The 22450-nt window shown below is 47.1% G+C and overlaps 1 protein-coding gene across 1 annotated transcript; it reads right to left on the reverse strand.

Moving 5' to 3' along the window:
• Positions 1–4713: 4713 nt before the first annotated feature.
• On the reverse strand, positions 4714–18673 carry YIF1A (Yip1 interacting factor homolog A, membrane trafficking protein). Its single transcript, XM_080984839.1, has 8 exons — positions 18474–18673; positions 16093–16313; positions 14924–15028; positions 13136–13214; positions 11597–11654; positions 10362–10517; positions 8105–8198; positions 4714–5981 (listed from the first exon to the last, which is right to left on the reverse strand). Exons 1-8 carry the CDS (start codon positions 18502–18504, stop codon positions 5832–5834), a joined length of 894 nt encoding a protein of 297 aa, XP_080840965.1. The 5' UTR covers positions 18505–18673; the 3' UTR covers positions 4714–5831.
• Between the last annotated feature and the right edge of the window lie 3777 nt (positions 18674–22450).

Raw genomic sequence — 22450 nt, forward strand, 5'->3', positions numbered from 1 at the left:
GGGAGCACGGCTGCTGCGAGTTGTAGCCAAGCAACAGCTGAAGGGTCAGAGGTTGCCCATTGCTGCTCTGCAGTTATGTCCTAACTCACAACACCAAATGTGCCTCCCCGTACAAGGAAAAGCTAGACCAGGCCAAAGGGGGCCGCATCCTGTTCTTGCAGTGGCCAACCAATGGGAAGCCCACAAGTGGAAGCCGAGTGCATCAGCTTCTCCCTTCTGCATGCAAAGCATCGTGCCTTACCACCAACCAGTGCGCTTAAATGCTCAGATGCACTTAAGCTACGTTTCGTTTGGGAGAAAGGATTACAGAGGGAAGGCAAAGGGCTTAATAGAAAAAAATTGACTTTTGAGAAGTGATTTGGAAGAAAACAAAGAGGGAAAGACGGAGCCCTGCTGACTCAGACCACAAGGCCTCCCTCTCTAATCCAGCAACACACTTCCTACAGTGGACCGAAACTCCAGAAGGAAACCGTCAGGCAGGACCTTCAGTGCAATAGCCTTCTGCTATTCAACCCTGGTTAGAGGTTGATGAATTTAAGGCTGTTTGGGACAGAGGGAGGGATCCTTTAGCACCCCAGCTGTTGATGGACGACAACTTCCATCATCTCCCATTGGCCACACTCGCTTTAGCTGGTGGGAATTGCAGTCCAACAACAATTGGAGGGCCGAAGGTTCCTCACCTGTCCTTTAGGATATCCCAGCACCTGTTTGAGATGGCCTCATCCACTATGGATCAGGTCCTCCAAGTTGTTGAACTCCAGCTCCCATCAACCCCAGCCAGTGTGGCCAATGGTCAGAGATGATGGGAGCTGGAGTACACCTGGAAGGCCACAGGCTCCCCATCCCATCCCTTCTATAGGGCATCAGAGGCTGTTACTGTTCTCACCTGAGCAATTCACAGATGTATCCCACGGAGCCTGAGCCATCCGCAGCTGGATTCCTCTTGAAATAGCAACGCTCTCTCGAAAAGCGGCAGTCCCGGCAGAATTTCCCTCCCCAGAGGAGCCAGTCAACCTGGAAACATCCTTTGCCTCCTGGCTGTTCCTTTTTCTGCAGCGGTGCAGAGGCCTCTTGCTTGATTTGAAACTAATGCGCAAATTGATTCCGTCCGGCCAGGTGACTCCCTCTTCTCCCATGCTCACAGAACCCAGATGCTTTGCCCCAGGGCGGAATAAGTCCCATTGTTCCACACACACAACCCAAACGTGCACCTGGTCCCCCGTGACTAGCAGCTACAATGAAGGATTGCAGCTGGGCCCTTTTGTGTGCAACAGCATCTCTCTCTGGATGCGGAACAGAGGGGGAAAGGAATTGGTTTTCTGTTAGTTCCACAGGCCTGGCATTCAGCAACAATTGGAGAATTAATGGCGAGCTGTGCTATCGTTTTGCAGCAGCAGTTATTGTGCCGGGAGTCTGTTTTTAAACAGCAAACCTGTGCTCACTTACTGAGAGACCGTTCCCTAAATAAAAGAAAACACACATGGTTTTTGTGACCTGCATTCTGTGACAAGAGGGCAAATGACCAGCGACTCCCGAGGATCTAAGCTTGTAAAGGTGCAAGATCTGTCCCCGAGCATTGCCTCTTATCGAAAGAATCCTAGGCTGCTCTCTGCCTGTTTCCCTGCAAAACCCAGCACAGAGTGGGGTCAGCTGTTAGACTGCGTCTGAGAATATTCTGGGGGAGAGGGGTGAAATGCGTATGTGTGTTTTGTATAGGCAGTTTATAAGAAGTACTGTGAATGGGGCGTCTGCGAGAGGGAGGGAAGACAGGACACAGAGAGACGCTATTACACACACAAACAGCCGCCCCCACATCCACGAATGTGCAGATCTCCACTTGCAGGCTGTAAAAAAATGTAATCTGAAGCCGTTTGAAGGCTGTCAGCAGACCATCTCTCCATCCTTCCACACTTCCCCTCCCTCTCTCCCTTAACCTTCTGCTTGCGAGGCTAAACATAGCCAGTTCTTTTCAGTCTTCCTTTCTCCTCTTGTTGCTTAGGATTTTTTCCTCTTCTTCTGCCTCAAGCCAAAAGTGTAATTGTGCTCCATGATTTGGTTTCATGATTCATTTTAAATGCCGTGCTAACCATTCTGCGTCCCCTGCATACACTGGGGACAGATGTGCCTTTGTGAGAAGGGGGTGATGTTCTGAACTGGGGAGCAGTGGGGGGGGGGCAGTCGATGGCCACCAAACTGGATGGCTTTAAAAGATTAGACCAATCCATGGCTGGAGCCAGTGCATGCCGGTATAGTGGTTAGAGCAGGCATAGGCAGACCCGGCCCTCCAGATGTTTTGAGACTACAGTTCCCATCATCCCTGACCACTGGTCCTGTTAGCTAGGGATGATGGGAGTTGTAGTCCCAAAACATCTGGAGGGCCGAGTTTGCCCATGCCTGGTGTTGGACTAGGAGAGACCAGGGTTCGAATCCCCCACTCGGCCACGAATGAAGCTCACACTGGGGGTGACCTTGGGCCAGCCACTGTCTCTCAGCCTAACCTACTTCACAGAGTATTTACGGGAGAGAGAACCTTAAGGGAAAATATATGGTATGATACAAATGCAATCAGTAATGACAACTATGAATACCAGTTGCTGGAAACCACAGGAGAAAAGAGTGGTCAATACTCTCTTGCGATTTGGATCCATTGGTTCCGGTCCTGCACTCTAGGGAGCAGCAGGAAACACTCTTCCTCCATCTTCCAATGCGACAGCCCTTTAGATATTTGAATATGGCTATCGCGTCACCTCCCAGCTTTCTCTTCCCCAGGCTAAACATACCCAGCTCCTTCAACCGTTCCAGCAGGGCTGTCTGTATGCCTGTTGCACCCCTGCCTTCTCTCCCGACTTCATTAGCAATGCCGCCTCTGCCCACACAAGCAATGCCCACCCTCCCCGTTGCTTTCTGCGCTCGTGGACCGAAGAAAGAGCCGCTGCGCGAAATCAAAAATTAAAGAGGTTTTGAATTTCTGCCTCGGAGCACCTGGCATTTGAGATGCAAAGGGTGAAGCCCTGGGCCTGGGAGTTTGGAATGGAAGGGAGTGTACGGAAAAGAGGCTTTGAACAGATTAAATCCTGACACCGCAGTTTCGCATTGCAAGTTATGCAGCCTCCGAAGGGCTGCGTACGGGCACACAGACATCTACGGAGCTTTGAAGAAAAGACAGGCCCTTGCAGGTATACATATCCAGGCACGCAGAAGAACACGGACAAGTATTTTTTTTGTGTGCATTTTTTTGTGTGCATTGTTGACTTTAGCTTTTAAATGTCTCCAAATATGTGCCAAGCTTCTTTTCAAAGGATAATTTTGATGTTTTAACTTTTTTTTGTAAACCGCTATAAGGTTTTTTATTAGTTGAGTGATATAGAAATTTTGTTACATAATAAGATATAGAAATACATATATATATGAGAGAATGACTTTGGAGGGCCTGAGGTTCCCCACTTCTGCTGTAGAGTGAATACACTCGACACACAAATTATGTCCTAGAGAGTTCTGTGGGGCTTGGTGCTCATTATGCAGTTATTATACCGGCTGACAACGAAAGAAAAGAAATAAGAAGAGTGAACACCGAAAATCTCCTTAAAAGCTGCGTCCTACCATGACCCCCTGCAGCAGAGGGCTTTGGCCTCTCACCTTTTTGAATCTCACCTGTGTGAATTGACGGCCAAAGGGAGAGTAGGCAGGGACCAGCAGCTGCCAGAGAACGTCTCCTTCAACCCCCTCCTGGGAACAGGTCCTCTGAGAAGTTCCCCCGTAATTGCAAACAGTGAACAAAATGCTTTTTCTTCTTCACTCCAATAAACGCTCCTTCAAACAAGCCACGGAGAAACAAACATGCGGGCACACAGACATCCCACACACAGCCAAGTACCAAAGCAGTCTCTCTGCAGCTGGTCCGTGATGCGTCTGCTGCCGCCTGGCGTCAGAGGTGAGTAACTATTCTAAGCTAAGAGGATAGCAGGGAAGTGAAGGCCCACATTCGCTCCACATCTTTATAAGCACTAGGGTACCACTTAAAACAGCCGTGACTTCCCCCAAAGAATCCTGGGAAATGTAGTTTGTTAAGGGTTCTGAGAGTTGTTATAGACTTGCCTATTCCCCGCTCACAGAGCTACAATTTTCAGAGTAACCCTGGCCATTAAATCACTCTAGGAATTGTGGCCCTGTGAGGAGCTAGGTAGTCTGTGAACAATACTCAGCACTCATCAGGGAAGTTTTAAATGATTGTTTTACTGTGTTTTTAGTATTTTGTTGAGAGCCACCCAGAGTGGCTGGGGCAACCCAGTGAGATGGGTGGGGTATAAATAATAAAATTATTATTATTAATTATTATTAACAATCCCCTATTCCTCACAGGGCTACAGTTCCTAGAATGGCTACACAATATATCCCTCCTCCCAGCGGACTCTGGAAATTGTAGCTCTGTGAGGCAAAAAGGGGGGTCTCCTCACAGCACCCTTAACAAATGAGAGTTCCCAGAATTCTCTGGGGGAAGCCATGACAGTTTAAAGTGTTATCATGCCACTTTATGGTCTGAATGTGCCCAAAGAGAAAACCACGAGGGGCTGCTTTTCGCGGCGGTACTAAATCAAGCAAAGCCTATTTAGTCACACACCATTCTTAAAATAAAGAAGCACAGGCGCTTTGCTGGGGGAGGGAGAAAGTTGGCAGCCACCCCCCAGCCGGATGAAATGTGAACACACGCACAAGTTGTCAAGCACATTTTTATCGTCGCTTCCAAGAACGAACTCTCCCATAAACAGATGGGGTGAAAGTTGAAATGCGAAGTCTTTCCTCTGAAAGTTGGCTACAAGACACAACTTAGCGGCTTTGCAGATTTCGTTAAGGTTCCCCCCCCACACCTCCTTGTCTACCCAAACCCACCTCTTTGCTGGCTTGTATCTGTGGCAGTAAAGACATTTTTTAAAACCCCCAGCAAAGGTTAAAATATATATATATATATATATATATATATATATATATATATATATATATAAAAAACAAATGGGGAATAGTTTGAAAGTACCTCAACAATACATCATCTGATGTGTTATGACCAGTAGTACACAGTCCTTGAGAGGTGAGGGCGTCTGCTCTCTGACAACACAACAGCAGAGGATGGGGGGGTTTTTTTGGGGGGGGGTCCACTGTCAATACTCAGCTGGTGGTGCTGGGGGTTAAAAGACCACCAGGTCGGGGGGCAAGCAGGAGAAGTCATTTAAAGTAAACCAGCTGATTTTCAGAAGAGGGAAAAAGGGTACTTTGCTCCAGAAGGCAATAATAAGAATAATACACCAGAACTCATGTTCTTAAAAACTCTTTGCATAGCAAAAGTGCTCCCAGGAGCACGAAGGGGGTGGGGGGAAGTGTTTGGAACAACCCTGCCCCACCCTATCTATCTGAGTCTGCCCCCATGAACACCCCAAGCAAGGAGACGTTTGCAACGACCAGTGGAAATGGAACAGGCCACAGATTTGGGAGTCAAGCCGAGTGGGGGTGGACGGGCAGGCAGTGTCAAGCCCGGATAGTTTTGACAGTCCTCACTTCCCCTCCGTTCATGATTTTGTGGGGGGCAGGGAGCCCCTCGAGAAGACGTGGCACCTCCCTTATTCGGCATCATTCCTTGCGTCAGCGGAGCCCCCGTCCTCCTTCGCAAGGCCCAGCATTTGGATGGCCAGGAAAAAGTGGAGTGTGTACTTCAGGGGATTTGGGGCCGGTGGGTGGGAGAAATAAGAGGGCAGGAAGAGAGAGGGATCCTTGCAAAGCCAGCCCCCCCCCCCCCGGCAAACATTGGGGCTGCCACGGACGGGTCATCTCCTCCGCGTCGCCTAATGAACCAGCTGTGCAGTCAGCCAATAGAGGATCAGAGGCTGGAAGGCGGCGGCTGCTAGGGTGACGTACATCTGCGCCCTCCCGCTAGGCCGGCTCATCCCTTCCTGCACCATTGAAGGAAGGATCTTCATCCGCAAGGAGCGTACCTGGTTCAGAGAGAGGAAATATGCCACACATCAGAGGTTAAGGAAGAAGACTCGCCTCTCTCCCCACCCCACAAATCACTCCTTTATTGTAAAAGCAAGGGTGGGCGACCTGCAGCCTCCCTAGGTGTTCATGTAGCTAGAAACTTGTAGCCCTGCTATCTCACAGAATAATATCACGTCGGAAGTGGACCCTGGGGCTCATCTAGTCCAATCCCCTTGACCTGCAAGAATAAGCAGTTGTCCCTTAACGGGGATCGAACCTGCAACCTTGGCGTTGTCAGCACCACGCTCTAACCTGCTGAGGGATGTTGCTGGACTCCTCAACTCCCATCAGCCCTGAGGCAGCATGGCAAATAGGGATGGTGGGAGTTGTAGCCCACAGCCACATTTAAAGCACTGTTATACCACTTTAAACCCTCACGGCTTCCCCCAGAGAACCTTGGAAAGTGCAGTTTGCTAAAGGTGCTGAGGGGTGTTATGAGACCCCTTTTCCAAATATATATATATATATATATATATATATATATATATATATATATATTTAACATATTGTCAGCAATCCCTTAACACAATTTCATATCTTATACAATTTTTTGACTTCCGTCAATCACATCTGAAAATTTTCCAATCTTTTCCACTTAATTTACATTTCTTAATTTCACTATTACTTTTAATTTTCCTAACTAATAACTCTCTTCATAATCTTCCTTGCAATATTTCATATATTCCTCCATACAAAACTTCTTGTATTCCTACTAGCATAATCTGTTGTTTACAATTGCTTTTCAAATAGGTCACATATTTATTCCAGTCCTCTGAGAATCTCTGGTCCCGCAGGTTTCAAATCCTTCCTGTCATCTTATCTAATTCTGCAGAGAGACCCCCTTTTCCATTCAGAGCTGCAACTCCCAGAGTTCCCAGGGACAGATTGTATAACCACTCTGTGTGATAACTGTAAGCTCGGGGGCGGGGGGAGTGCCGCCTGATAACTCTCTGCTCCCTTACACAAACTGCAGCTCCCAGCAGGGCCGTCTTACCCATTGGCGCTAGGGGTGCAGGGCACCCGGGCGCTGGGCTCTCAGGGGCGCCAGGCCGAGAGTCCGGGGCCCGAGAGTTGAATCCGGGGAAGAGCCCACCCGTCAGTCGGAGCGCCACAGAAGGCTCTTCTACTGCGGGCAGCTCTGCACCGCGAGTTCGGGGGTGACCGAGCCAGCGAGATGCTGAGATGGGCGGGCGGCCGGCTCTGCCCTCCTGCGCACCTGGGACTGGGCAACTGGGGGGGGGGGCGCCAGGCAGATCTTTGCACCCCAGCGCCACATATGCTTAAGACATCCCTGGCTCCCAGAATGCTTTGCGGGAAGCCATGACGGTTTAAAGTTATCTCCCACTTGGACTACTGCAATGCGCTCTACGTGGGGCTACCTTTGAAGGTGACCCAGAAACGACAACTAATCCAGAATGCGGCAGCTAGACTCGCCAAGACCACATAACACCGGTCTTGAAAGACCTGCATTGGCTCCCAGTACATTTCCGAGCACAATTCAAAGTGTTGATGCTGACCTTTAAAGCCCTAAACGGCCTCGGTCCAGTATACCTAAAGGAGCGTCTCCACCCTCATCATTCTGCCCGGACGCTGAGGTCCAGCGCCAAGGGCCTTCTGGTGGTTTCCTCATTGCAAGAAGTTACAGGGAACCAGGCAGAGGGCCTTCTCGGTAGTGGCACCCACCCTGTGAAACGCCCTCCCACCAGATGTCAAAGAAGTAAACAACTACCTAACATTTAGAAGACATCTGAAGGCAGCCCTGTTCAGGGAAGTTTTTAATGTGTGACATTCTAATGTATTTTTAATCTTTATTGGAAGCCGCCCAGAGTGGCTGGGGAAACCCAGCCAGATGGGCGGGGTACAAATAATAAATTATTATTATTATTATTATTAAGTGGTGCCATAAATGTTTTAAATGTAAGTGTTGTTGTCGTCTAGAAGCATGCAGAAGCTCGCAGGCTCCTCATTCCCTTTGGTCTGATCTACCAGGAACTCTGTACGTCCCCGGGAAAGGCCTGCTGACGAGACTTCCTGCCCCACGGCATCCTGGGAGTGCCAAGGCCCAGATCCCAGTACTCACCATGAAATACATAAGAGCGCAGGAAGCCCAAGCCAAGGCGATGTAATAGCCATTGCTGCCAAACGCGAGGCCGCCCACCACAGCTAGGATCATCCTGGAGGAGGAGGAGGAAATGGCAAGTGTCATCATGGCTGTTAAATCCCCTCCTGTCAAGGCTGTCATCCAGACCCGGCATTCTGAGATTCACAGCTGTTGTTAAGATCTCTGCCAATCACCCCCTTTTAGTCAGGCGAGACGCATGTCAGTTCTCAGCGCTGAAAGCTTTATAGAAATTTTTAAAAGCTTACGAGGTGCCGGGACACAAAGGTGCCTACGCATAGCATATTAAAAAGAAACTTTGGGGAAATGATGTGATCGTGAGGGTGGGGCAGGGGGGGAGATTCTTAAAATTGTTGGCATAAATATATTCGGTGCTGGAATCATACAAGTTTAACTTAAAATTTTGGGGGAGTAATACTGGAAGCATTATGGGAGGCAAAAATTCTGTTTATTAGTAAAAGCAAATGGTGGTAGTTTTTAAACAAGGTAACTGCAGAACTGTTTCCCTATATGTGACATTTATGTGTATGCATAATTTAGGGTTGCCAAAAGTCCGGAATACAGCCGTCAGAAACAGTGTCCGGGCAGAATTTGCTTAAATGTCCGGGAAAATCCAGATGTATGGAAACCCATGTCTGAAGTCAAGATTTTGACGACTTTCCTTAAAAACAGCTAATTTTTTTTTGAGCTCAACAACTTTTGTGTCCGGGTTTTCACTTTTTGAAATGTGGCAACTCTAGCATAACTATACAGACCCTCTGGATAGATACAGTGGTACCTCAGGTTACATACGCTTCAGGTTACATACGCTTCAGGTTACAGACTCCGCTAACCCAGAAATAGTACCTCAGGTTAAGAACTTTGCAGGAGGCCCCATTAGCTAAAGTGGTGTTTCAGGTTAAGAACAGTTTCAGATTAAGTACGGATCTCCGGAACGAATTAAGTACTTAACCTGAGGTACCACTGTATTGCAAATATCTATCACATATTTGCATTAAAAAAATCAATGCTAACTTACTGTGATGGGAAATTTCCCCAGAACAACTTTTTCAGTTATAAAATTTAAATGTATATCACAATTTCCAATTTAACCAAATAAATATGTCTGTGCACGTGTGTTTTTAAAAGACTGCCTGTACATTCACCTTCTGAATCAGAAGTCTTTGCTTCCCATCTGAACATGGATGGGACATTAGGTGGTGGCTGTATTTGGCAAATGCCCAGAGGCACAATATAGAGAATTTTTGGAGAGTGGCAGGACCTAGAATGGATGGGGAATGGGGATGGTGCTCCAGGTGTTGCTGGACTACAATTCCCATCATCCCTGATCGTTGATGGGAGCTGGAGTCCAAGAACATTCAGAGGGCTGCATCTCACATCACAACACTGCATGGAGGTGTGTGGTGAAGTCATTACAAAAAGGGAGTTGTGCTGGTGGTGGATGATGATGATGATGATACTCTGTATATTCCTCACAAAAGTGACCCAAAGCAACTTACAAACACAAGGTAAATACTATAAACAATTACAGCAAACACAACACTTCAAAACACAAACCAAAAACACAACTACACACACACAAAAGATAGGTCTTATAGATCCAGTTCCGCTAAGAGAGGCCGCAGGTACTCTAATTAAGGGCCAAAAGGTCACACTAAATTAAAGTTATTGCCTGGTGCCTATAACTAGATAAAGAGGGTGCCAGGTGAGCCTCGCTGGGGAGAACATTCCACAAGCAGGGAGCCACCACTGAGAAGGCCTGTCCCCATGTTGCCACCCTCTGGACATCCCAGAGAGGGGCACACAGAGAAGAGCCTCAGAGAGTGATTGCAGGGTCTGATTCAGTTCATGGGAGGAGAGGCAATCCTTGAGGTATTGTGGTCCTGAGCCACATTAAAGCCGCAACGAAGAAAATACAAGAGTCAGTTTAAACACCTCTCAAGACCCCAAGTGGAAGAGCCAAGTTGGAGAAACATGCAACAAGAAGTCTGACCTCACGTAAACACAGCCTCCTATGGTCCCAAGGACCGCTAGGCCAGAGATGTGGCCTTCCTGATGTTGCTGGACCCCAGTCGCCGTCATTCCTGACCACTGGCCTTGCTGGCTTGGGCTGATAGGAGCTGGAGTCCATCCAATATTCAGAGGGCTTATGGTTCCTTCCCAGTGTGCTAGGCCAACAGCGTACCAGCCATAAGGCAGAAGGGAGAGGCCTACTTACCCAACGTATTTGTAGCCGCAATAAGCAAGCAGGTCAAAGGTGCCCAGGTCGCTCTGGACCGTCACAAGGTACAGGCCCAGCAAAAGGGCAAGAACCTCAATCACGACCCACACGAACGCTGTGCTGGCACACATGCCCAGGACCTCTGGTGAAAACCTAGGAAGGGACAAGGCGGAAAGAGCAGAACGGAATGAATGTCAGGAACGAACATAAATATGTAAGAAGAGTCTGGCTGTTGGAATGCAATGTTAATGTGCTGTCTAAAATGTCTAAGATATTATTGGATTGTCAGACAAAGGACGAGCAAGTAAAATCCTCAATGATACATTGGGCAATAGATATTGGATATAATATAGATATGGAAGGGTGGGAAGGATTGTGGAATACGGATATAAAATTCACAGCATGCTATGGCTTAAGAGAAAACTATATGGAAATGTTATATCGATGGTATCTAACACCGAGTAAACTGGCAAAAATGTATAAATCAAAATCGAGTAAGTGTTGGAAATACAAAGAGAAAGAAGGTACTTTTTATCATATGTGGTGGTCTTGTGGCAAGGTTAAAGCTTACTGGGAAATGATATATAATGAATTGAAAAATATGTTTAGAGTAACATTTGTAAAAAAAACCAGAAAAACCCAGAAGCTTTTCTTTTGGGAATTATAGGGGTAGAACTACCTAAACAGTATATAAATTTATTCAGCGGCAAAAATGTTATTTGCCCAAAAATGGAAAGAAGTCCCAACGAAAGAAGAATGGATACAAAAATTTATGGACTATGCAGAAATGGCGAAACTTACCGGAAAAATAAGAAATCAAGATAACAAACTTTTTATAAAAGCATGGAAATGGTTTATTGAATATTTAAAAAAACAAATTGTAAACAGATGAGGACATTGGCAGGATTATTGCAATAATATGCAGTTTCATAAGAGTACATAATTAAAGTAGATGAAGAAAAGAATAAGTTAATTTTTAATATGCAGGAAATGATAAAAATAAATTTAAGGAACCACAGAAAGAGGAGGAAGGAAGTGGAGTTTTACAAGAGCATCTCTGCCTACTCGTAATCATAGAGTTGGAAGGGCCATCTAGTCCCTCCCAACTCTATGATTATTTAGCACCATTACTACAGAGGGCAATTTAAGAAATGAAGCAGGAATAAGGAATCTGTGACCTCCAGGTGTGGGAATTAAGAGGATGGGGGTGGGGAGGAAATCTCGTTCCTTACCTTTTCTGTAAACCAAGTGCCATCCCAGCAAGTAAGATATAGGTAATGAAAGCCATACCTGGAGAGGGGGAAGAATAAGAATCACACTCATGAGAACTAGCCACTTTGATGGAACTGCAGTTTTCTGGGATGGTGGGGATGGAAAGAGTAGAGAGTTAGCTTCTACTATAATTAGCTGTCCTGTCTAGCTTAACTGTAAAACAAGAACGGGGAGCCTGTAATTCTCATCAGCCCAGGTGAAGAAAGGTTTGGGATGATGGGGGCTGGAGTCCAACGACACTCGCAGAGACACAGGCTCCTCATCCCAGCTCTAAGAGACAGACTAAAAATTCGAAGCAATTCTTTAACACTGTTGCTTTGGAAACTGGATCCCATCTGCGCTGCACATTTAAAGCAGGACCACAGCACTTTAAACAGTGATGGAGTCCCCCAGAAAATCCTGGAAAACCTGGTTTGTAAAGGGTACTGAGAGTTCTTAGAAGACACCGCCCCCAATTCCCCTCACAGAGTTGCACTATCCAGCGCTCCCTGTGAAAAGGGATTGGTTGTTAAGCTACTCTGGGAATTGTAGCTCCGTGAGAGGAATAGAGATGTCTCCTAACAACCCTCAGCACCCTAATAAACTTATTCCTCTGGCCCTGCCCATAAATTGAATGCGGCCCCAAGGAGGCTGCGCACACAGAAATGTGGCCCTCAGTCTGTAAACCATCCCCCACCTCTGATTTAGAAAGTGCTTTTTAAAAGTAACAAACTCTGGGTATTAGGCCAGGGTGGAGGTGAACATCAAGAAACGCTGCTATGAATCACCTGTTCAGTTTTCCCAAAAACTATCAGTACAGTGGTACCTCAGGTTAAGAACTTAATTCGTTCTGGAGGTCCGTTCTTAACCTGAAACTGTTCTTAACCTGAGGTACCACTTTAGCTAATGGGGCCTCCCACTGCAGCCGCGCGATTTCTGTTCTCATCCTGAAGCAAAGTTCTTAACCCAAGGTACTATTTCTGGGTTAGCAGAGTCTGTAACCTGAAGCGTCTGTAACTTGAAGCGTCTGTAACCTGAAGCGTCAAGGTACCACTGTATGTGGACAGGCAACATAAAACTTTGCCACTCTAAATAAATTTTGGCATGGACGTTAGCTAGGATTTCAGCAGCCCAGTAATGGAAAACCTTGGAAAAAAATACGCATTTGTGGTAAAAATAAATAGTGGACCTTGGCTACTGTGGAAAAAATAAACTGTGTTTCTGAGGATACAGAAAGATGGCGGAGGATCCAGAAGGCTTTCTTGTCATCGGGTGAGATTTTATTTCCTGTGCTTCGTACTCCAGTGCTAAACATTCACCCTCCATGCCAGCTCGGGAAATAAGGATGGCCTGATTTATACTGGTGTGCCACCATTTCTTTCTATTGTTACTGGTTGCTTGTTTGCTTTGAATATGGTACGATGAAACACTGTACTACCGTACTTTTGGGTTGTTACTAATGGTAAAATAAGGAATAAGTAAAGAAACCCTCGTATGTTCAAGAGAGAGTCTCCACTCACTAGGAATGTAGAGGTCTGGAGCGTTGACGTCCTGCCGTGGCGTGAGGGGGACATCTCTGTGGTAGCGGACTTCCCAGTTCTGCAGAAGAAAGAAAACAGGCGCAGGTGAGGGCAGGCTGCCCAAGACCAGTTTCAAAATACCTTTTTTTTAAGGGGGGTTCATGTTTGTTCTCAAACGGCACTGAAGCTGAGGTGGGCAAAGCTTGGATATTTTATTTTTATTTTTCTGTACAGCTGTATTGTAGAATATTTGAGCAGCGTTCACTGTTAAAACAAAAAGCACCACAGATTTTGTTTTTAAAAATACACATAAGCATTGAGGTGACGGGCAAATTAAACTTGAAACATCTGCCCAGGCCTGATAGCATTAAAAAGTCTTCAAGAGACTCATGAAAGTCAACAGCGAGGGTGCCTGCCGCATCTCTGACTGAAGCATGTTCGACAACCAAATGCCCAACTTTGAATTGAAACCAGGCTGTAACACAGAGGAATAGCCAGCAGCTCTCACCCAATCTCAGTGACTGAGCTGGGATACAAGGCCTCTCAAGTGATCCTTAAGGTATCCTGCACCCAGGCTGTCCCTTTCAAACAAAATGTAGGAGCATAAGAAGCTGCCTTCTAAGATGCCAGTCCTCAAGGTTCTGAAATAAATGGCTGACATAACTAGAAACATAGGAACCTGCCTTGTAGTTAACTACATACGCCGGGTGAAGAAGCCCTCCCTTTCATCTGTCCTGAATCTGCCCCCACTTCGCTTCATTGGATGACCCCCATTTCCAGTTATTATGAGAGAGGGAGGAATGGTACTTCTTTTGTACCATGCATAATTTTGTAAAACTTCACCTCGGCTCTGTATACCTGAAGGAGCGTCTCCACCCCCATCGTTCAGCCTGGACACTGAGGCCCAGCTCCGAGGGCCTTCTGGAGATTCCCTCATTGCGAGAAGTGAGGCTACAGGGAACCAGGCAGAGGGCCTTCTCGCTAGTGGCACCTGCCCTGTGGAACACCCTCCCATCAGATAACATCTGAAAGCAGCCCTGTTTAGGGAAGTTTTTAATGTTTGATATTTTGTTGTGTTTTTAATCTGTTGGAAGCCACCCAGAGTGGCTGGGGCAACCCAGTCAAATGGGCAAAGTATGAGTAATTATTATTATATTATTATTATTATTATTATTATTATCCCCAACCACCCCCCCTTGCTGAGGCCATAGCCAATGGCATGGGAAGGGCGCTCTGTACGTGCTTGGAAATATTGTGGGTACATGTCTTCTCTTTTTTGAACACACCCAGATTCTCTCCCCCACCCACCAATAGCAGAGAATGAAATCCAGCAGTGTAGTCTCTAAGTTGCTATAATCTTCTACCCATTAAGCCCTTCCTGTGAATATCCTAACTGCAGCCAAGGAAAGAACTATGTGGCAGAAACTGTCCTGTCCTCCTGAACTAAATGTCTGTCACCTGCTCTGCTCCAGGATCTCATCCATGGGAGCGGCACTGCTCTTTATCAAGGGCAAGAGTGCCAGAACTGACACAGACTTTAACACTAAGAACTGTAACTTTGGAAACCTGCGCTTGAGCTTGCTATTTTCCTCCTCCCTCCTCCATCCTTTTTCCTCACGTGACATATCTTTTTAAGATGCTTAGCCTGAGGGCAGGGAGGGGCCATCCCAGAAATGTACGCCACTATGAAGGGCCTTTTCCAGCTGAAGGGTGGGATATAAAAGCTGTAAATAAAACCAAGACCCCCAAACCGAAACAGCGGGCAAAGCGCCACCTCCCTATCTGTACCTGGTGTACATAAGGAAACACCAACAGGGCGAGCTTCTTCATCACGTAAGTGGTGTCCACTGCAAAGAAGTATTTCAGCTTGTTCATGGACATAAACCGATGGATCTGATGGAAGCAAAATTCAAGAATGAAAAATTATCCAGCTCAGAAGAAAGTATTCTTCTGAATTCCACACCTACTATACCTGGGAGATAGCTCAGCCGATAAGAGTGTGAGATTCTTAACCTCAAGGTCGTGAGTTCGAGCCCCACGTTGGACCAAACATTCCTGCATTACAGAGGGTTGGACTAGATGACCCTTGTGGTCCATTCTTTCTCTACAGTTCTACGATTCCGTAAGGAATCTGACAACTGGACAGGATAAATGGATTCTCTGTGCCCTTACTACACCCAAAAGACCAATACTGATGCACTGGGAATATAAATCTATGGCCCCTTTCAGTCAATGGATGAAAGATACAACAACAATCACAATTTATGAACACATTGCTTATAGGTGCAGACTTTGTGTGGATAAGTATAATGATATCTCTTCCCCTATTCCTCCCCTCCACCAGTTTTGTAGCATGCTGGCAAAAAAAGAGAGTGTTTTATATTAGAGAGGGGGTCCCAAAAGCATGGGGGGGGGGGGCAAGCACAAGAAGCACAAAAAACCCAGAAGGGGAGAATGAACCAACCCTAAGCTCAGCCCCAGCGGCATTATGCATTTAAAGAACTTTATCAAGCCCTGGCTTCCCCCTTCCACCATTATTTGCTAATGGTGCTTGGAATTGTAGCTCTGCGAGGGGTGAACTACAGTTCCCAGGAATCTTTGGGGGTACGGAAGGAAATATGCAGCCATGGAAGCTTATGATACAATGACTTTAGGGCCCCACGTGCACCCTACATTAAAAGCAGCACTGTACCACTTTATACAGGCTTCCCCCAGACGACCTGGGAACTGTAGTCTGACATCGTTTGGAGACCCCTAGCCTCCTCCCAGAGCTGCAATTCCCAGCTTTCCCTGGGAACAGAGACTGCTTGCTAAACCACTCTGGGAGCTACCAACTCACAGCACACTTAAACTACAGTCCCCAGAGTCCTTTGGGGGAAGCCACAATTGTTTAGGAAGAGGTGTAACAGCGTTTTGGACGTACAAGCCTAGTCCATAGGATGAATGCCTCTTCCTACCTCCTTGTGCACAATGTCCTTGCCCTGAGATGCGATGGTGGTGCCGTAGGCCATCGCTACGTTGGCCACTGGGTCGGCAAAGATCTGGTTGAAACCCATGTCGATGCCTGGGGCCGGGTAACCTGGCTGCTGGGGGCCGTAGACTGCACTGGTGTCGTCAAAGAGCTGGGGGGCATCTGCGTTCTGCGGCACGGGAGGGATCCTTGTCCTGTGTTTAGAACCTACAAGAGACGGGGTTTTATTAGGGAGGAGAGATAATTTTTTTTAAGAAAAGAAGGCATATCAGATGGTCAGAAACACCCTTACAAGAGCTTGGAAGAAGAAACACCTACCATGGGTTACATAACGTCCCAAGGATCTTAGGTAAAGGTACCCCTGACCTTTAGGTCAAGTCGCCGATGAGTCTGGGGTTGCAGCGCTCATCTCACTCTATAGGCCGAGGGAGCCGGCATTTGTCCGCAGACAGCTTCCAGGTCATGTGGCCAGCTTGACTAAGCCGCTTCTGGCGAACCAGAGCAGCGCACAGAAACGCTGTTTACCTTCCCGCTGGAGTGGTACCTATTTATCTACTTGCACTTTGACATGCTTTCGAACTGCTAGGTTGACAGGAGCAGGGACCGAGCAACGGAAGCTCACCCCATCGCGGGGATCCGAACCGCTGACCTTCTGATCAGCAAGCCCAAGGCTCTGTGGTTTAGACCACAGCGCCACCCGTGTCCCTCACCCAAGGATCTTATCTGAGCACAATTATTATAAAGGCCAATATATGGTTTATTTCCTTACGGGACACTCAGCTCTGTTTCACAATGGTAGATAAGAATCTCAGGAGGACTAAGCACCCTCAGGAAGGAAACTACTATCCCCCTGTAATAAGGTGGCTGCCGATTAGATACGAGACCAAGCTACCTGGCCCCTGCCCAACGAGAGAGTTTTGGGGCCACGACAAAACAGTTGCCAAGAGAGGAAAGCCCAGCGAGAATGTTTATGCTCCTGCGAAGGCCTCCAGCAGGAGGAAACGCTGCTTCTGAGCCCAAAGGTGGAGAGTAGGGAAGGAAAGGAGCAACGTGGTTTCTTGTTAAGCATGACAGAGTCTTCCAAGCCTCCGCCTGCAGAGAACCAAGTGGGAGGTGAGAGACGGAAGACTGAGCATTTGTGCATCTGAAGGGTAGAAATCTTGAGAGAAAGGCGAATTGGCGGATGAGGTTTGCCTAAGGCAGAGGAGACAGGGATAGCTCAGTCGGTAGAGCATGAGACTGTTAATCGCAGGGTTGTGGGTTCGAACCCCACATTGGTCAAAAGATTCCTGCATTGCAGGGGGGTTGGACTAGATGATCCTTGGGGTCCCTTCCAACTCTACAGTATGAGACCGGGGGTGGGGGGAGGAGAGAGTAAAGCTTGCAATGCTTTGCTCTGACAGAGCCGCACAGTTGTAGTTAGACTTCAGCTCCCATCAACCCCAGCCAACGTGACCAATGGCAAGGGATGATGGGAGTTGTAGTTCAGCAGCGGCTGGACAGGGCTCCCAAATTCTCATTGAGAAGCTCCACAGGAATCCTCATCATTTTTACTAAATTATGGCCTACTACTACAAACCATTTATTCATTTATTAGAATAAACAAACTAGATTTTTTTTGAAAGGAGATTTGTGTCCTGCCTTTCCAATTCCAAAAGGGGTGGGGACTGGGACTCAAGGTAGTTTAAATATATAACGAAAATCAATTAAAAACAGAAAAGGGAAAACACCCACCCACCCACAACTTTTACAACACGTCACTTAGCAATAACAACAAACTGTATCCAATGCTAGTTCGGAATAGACCCACATAAATTAAAAAGCATGACTAACTTAGGTCCATTAATTTCAGCAGTTAAATCCCAAGTGGAACTGAGTTGGGATACAAGCCAGGACTAGTAATAATAATTTAAAAACACACCAGAAAGAAAACGAAGGCAACAACATTTATTTACTTTTACTAAGGATTTGTGAAAGAGGCTAAGTCTCTCTTTCTCTCTCTCTTTTATCCACGAGGGCAGAACACGTAGCAAAGAGGACGCTTTAATTATGATTACAAGCCTCTTTGGAACTGAACCCAGGACGGTCCAAGAGCCAAAAAAGCACGTGCTCTGCGGCCGAGTTCAGGCCCCTTCCACTTAGCTCCCCTTAGGAAGCAACAGGATTATCGGGGGCGGGGAGAGAGAAAGGTCTTTTGGTGCTAAGGCCCTCATCCCGAGGCAAGCGCCACCCCCATCAGACCCCTCTTCCATACTGTCTGGATACAACTGCGCGGGGGAGGGAATCGGCACCCCAACATTGAAGCCACGTCCGGGGCCTGTTACCCCCTTTCCGTTTCCCCCCTCCGAGTCCCCCTCAAGGTCTTACCTGGGCCCCCATAGCCAGGGGGATAAGCCATGGCTCCCCGCGATAGTTTGCAAAACGGGGTCCCCTCTTCTGAAAGTGTGATCAACTTGAAATCAAAGTGGGGGGGAGGGGGAGGGAGACTTGAAGACGGATCAAAAGGAAAGGGGAGGGAGACGCAAGTCCAAGCCACGTCCTCAAAGCCTCCAGCGCCGCAATCCTCGGCCTCCCATTGGCTGCTACGGTGGCTGCGCTCAGGGCTCTGAGCGCTGATTGGCGGGAAATGTATCCATTTCACTCTCTTTTTTCCTTGCTTCCTCGCAGCTGTTCCAAAGGGGCGGAGTTCCCGCTGTACATTCGGTAAGAAGTCCTCTTAAGGACGCATGCGCGCGAGGAAGTTCCATTCACCCCGCCCCTCTTTTGTCGAAACAATTATTAGCAGTTAACAAACTGTATGTGGCAGTTGAGGAGTTTGTGGCTTCTCCTATTTATTTATTTTTTTTTGCCAGTGTGGTCTTTTTAAAAAACATCTGTATGATCCTTTTTGTTGGATGATTCAAATAAAACTGGTTTTGTTTTTTAAGATAAGTTTTCAAGATGCTGTTGTTGTTGTTTAGTCCGACTCTTCGTGACTCCATGGACCAGAGCACGCCAGGCACTCCTGTCTTCCACTGCCTCCCGCAGTTTGGTCAGACTCATGTTAGTAGCTTTGAGAACACTGCCCGGCCATCTCGTCCTCTGTCATCCCCTTCTCCTTGTGCCCTCAATCTTTCCCAACATCAGGGTCTTTTCCAGGGAGTCTTCTCTTCTCATGAGGTGGCCAAGGTATTGGAGCCTCAGCTTCACGATCTGTCCTTCCAGTGAGCACTCAGGGCTGATTTCCTTCAGAATGGATAGGTTTGATCTTGCAGTCCATGGGACTCTCAAGAGTCTCCTCCAGCACCATAATTCAAAAGCATCAATTCTTTGGCGATCAGCCTTCTTTATGGTCCAGCTCTCACTTCCATACATCACTGCTGGGAAAACCATAGCTTTAACTGTATGGACCTTTGTCGGCAAGGTGATGTCTCTGCTTTTTAAGATGCTGTCTAGGTTTGTCATTGCTTTTCTCCCAAGAAGCAGGAGTCTTTTAATTTCGTGACTGCTGTCACCATCCGCAGTGATCCTGGAGTCCAAGAAAGTAAAATCTCTCACCGCCTCCATTTCTTCCCCTAAGATAAAATGTTGAAAGCTTGCCCAAAGGCTTCCATCCTAAGAAGACACAATTACATTGGCCAGTGTGAGAACACCATGCTGGACTATTTGTGTGTTTGGCCTGATCCAGCATGCTCTTTTTGTTTTCTGATGATACAAGAGGAAGAAGGGATGCGGAGGGAAGAGGAAAGCAAGGAAGGGGAATGCATAGGGATGAGATTGATGTATCCAGCCACCAGATAGCACTCTGTGATGCTCACAAGCAAGGCATAAAGAAGCAGCGTCCTCCTTTGTCTACCCAGCACCTGTTATTTATGGGTAGCTGCCTCTGACCATGGGAGTTCCATTTTCCTATCATGCCCGATCCCGCTTTTAATAACAATCTAAGCCAATTGCCCACCTAGCAGTTCGAAAGCACGTCAAAGTGCAAGTAGATAAATAGGTACCGCTCCGGTGGGAAGGTAAACGGTGTTTCCGTGCACTGCTCTGGTTCGCCAGAAGCGGCTTAGTCATGCTGGCCACATGGCCCGGAAGCTGTACGCCAGCTCCCTCGGCCAAGAAAGCGAGATGAGTGCCGCAACCCCAGAGTCGGTCACGACTGGACCTAATGGTCAGGGGTCCCTTTACCTTTACTTAAGCCAATGGCTATTGCCACATCTTGTCACAACAAATCCCACTATTCTTTCTTTTCAGCAACTTTCCCAGCTCCACAATCTTCTTTTGTCAAAATGTGGTCACTGGGACTGAACTGTATGCCGAATGTAGCCAGACCACAGATATAGAATCTTAGAAGTGTAGAGTTGGAATGGACCCCCTCCCCAAATGGTCATCTAGTCCAACCATCTCGACTGAAGCATCCATGACAGCTGGCCATCCAACCTTAAAAACCTCTAGTGAGGGAAAGTCCACCACCTTCTGAGGAAGACCGTTCCACTGTTGAACAGCTCTTACTGTAAGAAAGTTCTTCCTGATGTTTAGTCGGAATCTCCTTTCTTGTAACTTGAAGCCACTGGTTCAGGTCCTACCCTCAGGAGGAGAAAACAAGCTTGCTCCATCTTATATGTCACAGCCCTTGAGATATCTGAAGATGGCCATCGTATCTCAGTCTCCTCTTTTCCAGGCTAAACATACCCAGCTCCTTCAACCGTTCCTCATCCGGCTTGGTTTCCAGAGCCTTGATCATCTTGGTTGCCCTCCTCTGCGCACCATCCAGCTTGTCAAAATCCTTCTTAAATTGTGGTGCCCAGAACTGGACACAGTGTTCCAGGTGTGGCCTCACCAAGGCAGAATAGAGTGTCTACTTTTCTGTTTCTTTCTTTACAGTTCCTGGTGTGGAATCTGCTCACTGTAGTTGCACTCTTGAGTAAGCCCCATGACCTCAAGATCCCTTTCCTGCTCTCCTCTAGTGGAGGCCCCATTGGGGTATAGAATGGATGGGTAACATCTGTCGTCCTCCAACAAGACAATATAACACTGGTCCTAAAAGACCTACACTGGCTCCCAGTACGTTTCCGAGCACAATTCAAAGTGTTGGTGCTGAGCTTTAAAACCCTAAACGGCCTTGGCCCAGTATACCTGAAGGAGTGCCTCCACCCTCATCATTCAGCCCAGACACTGAGGTCCAGCTCCAGGGGCCTTCTGCTGGTTCCCTCACTGCGAGAAGTGAGGTTGCAGGGAACCAGGCCTTCTCAGTAGTGGCACCCGCCCTGTGAAATACCCTCCCATCAGATGTCAAGGAGATAAATAACTATACAGCTTTTAGAAGACATCTGAAGGTGGCCCTGTATATGGAAGGTTTTAATGTTTGAAGTTTTATTGTGTTTTTAATATTCTGTTGGGAGCTGCCCAGAGTGGCTGGGGAAACCCAGCCAGATGGGCGGTGTATAAATAATAAATTATTATTATTATTATCCATATGTTATTATTCCAGACAAATCAGGCCCCAGCCAATCAGGGATCACATATTAAATGCACTTGCAGAGGTATAAAGAGAGGGTGGGAAACCTGTGAACCTCTACATGTTTCTAGACTCCAGCTCCCATCATCCCCAGCCAGCAGGGCCAATGATCAGGGATGATTGAAGCTGCAGTCTGACATCTGCAGCATCAAAAGGAGTTCTGGAGGGTGTCAATACAAGAACAGAGCTTTTTCAGTGGTGGCTCCCTGTATGTGGAACACATTCCCCAGGGAAGTTTACCTGGTATCACCTTTATGTATTTTTAGACACCAGCCAAATACTTCTTAGCCAGGTTTTTGGCCCTTCATTTTAAGGGTTTTTAAGTATTTGTGGCCTTTTTTAGTAGGACAGGACCTCTAAAGCTTTTTATTGTTTGCTTATCCTAATTGGTTTTAGCATTTCTCTGTGGCTTTCAGTCATTTCCACGAGTACAGCGACTAAATAATAACAATAATATTTATTTTTCTATTTATTTATTAATTGCATTTATGTCCCACGGGGTTTTTTTCTTCCAAGGTGGTTCTCCCCCTTCATTTAATCACAACAGCAACCCTGTGAGGTAGGTTAGGCTGAGAGGCAGTGACTGGCCCAAAGTCACGCCCACTGAGCTTCCTTGCTCAGCAGAGGAGGATTTGGATCCTAGTCTCTAGGTCCCAGTCCAATGCTCTAACCACTAGACCACACTGTATTATATAACAACAACAACAACATATTTATTACAGTCATACCTCAGGTTACAGATGCTTCAGGTTGCATTTTTTTGGGTTACGGACCACCAAAACCCGGAAGTACTGGAACGAGTTACTTCTGGGTTTCAGTGGTCGCTCATGTGCAGTAGCGCTAAATCACG

This window comes from Podarcis pityusensis (assembly GCF_964106645.2).
Source record: "Podarcis pityusensis genome assembly, chromosome: 16".
In the NCBI taxonomy this organism is placed as follows: domain Eukaryota; kingdom Metazoa; phylum Chordata; class Lepidosauria; order Squamata; family Lacertidae; genus Podarcis; species Podarcis pityusensis.

Bases quoted from the DNA above. Each gene is read 5' to 3' on its own strand.
- YIF1A (XM_080984839.1), bottom strand. From the start codon at position 18,504: ATGGCTTATCCCCCTGGCTATGGGGGCCCAG. The intron at 13,215-14,923 runs GTACAGATAGGG...TTTCTTCTGCAG, and splicing joins TGTTTCCTTATGTACACCAG to AACTGGGAAGTCCGCTACCA. The intron at 5,982-8,104 runs GTGAGTACTGGG...TCTCTGAACCAG, and splicing joins GCGCTCTTATGTATTTCATG to GTACGCTCCTTGCGGATGAA.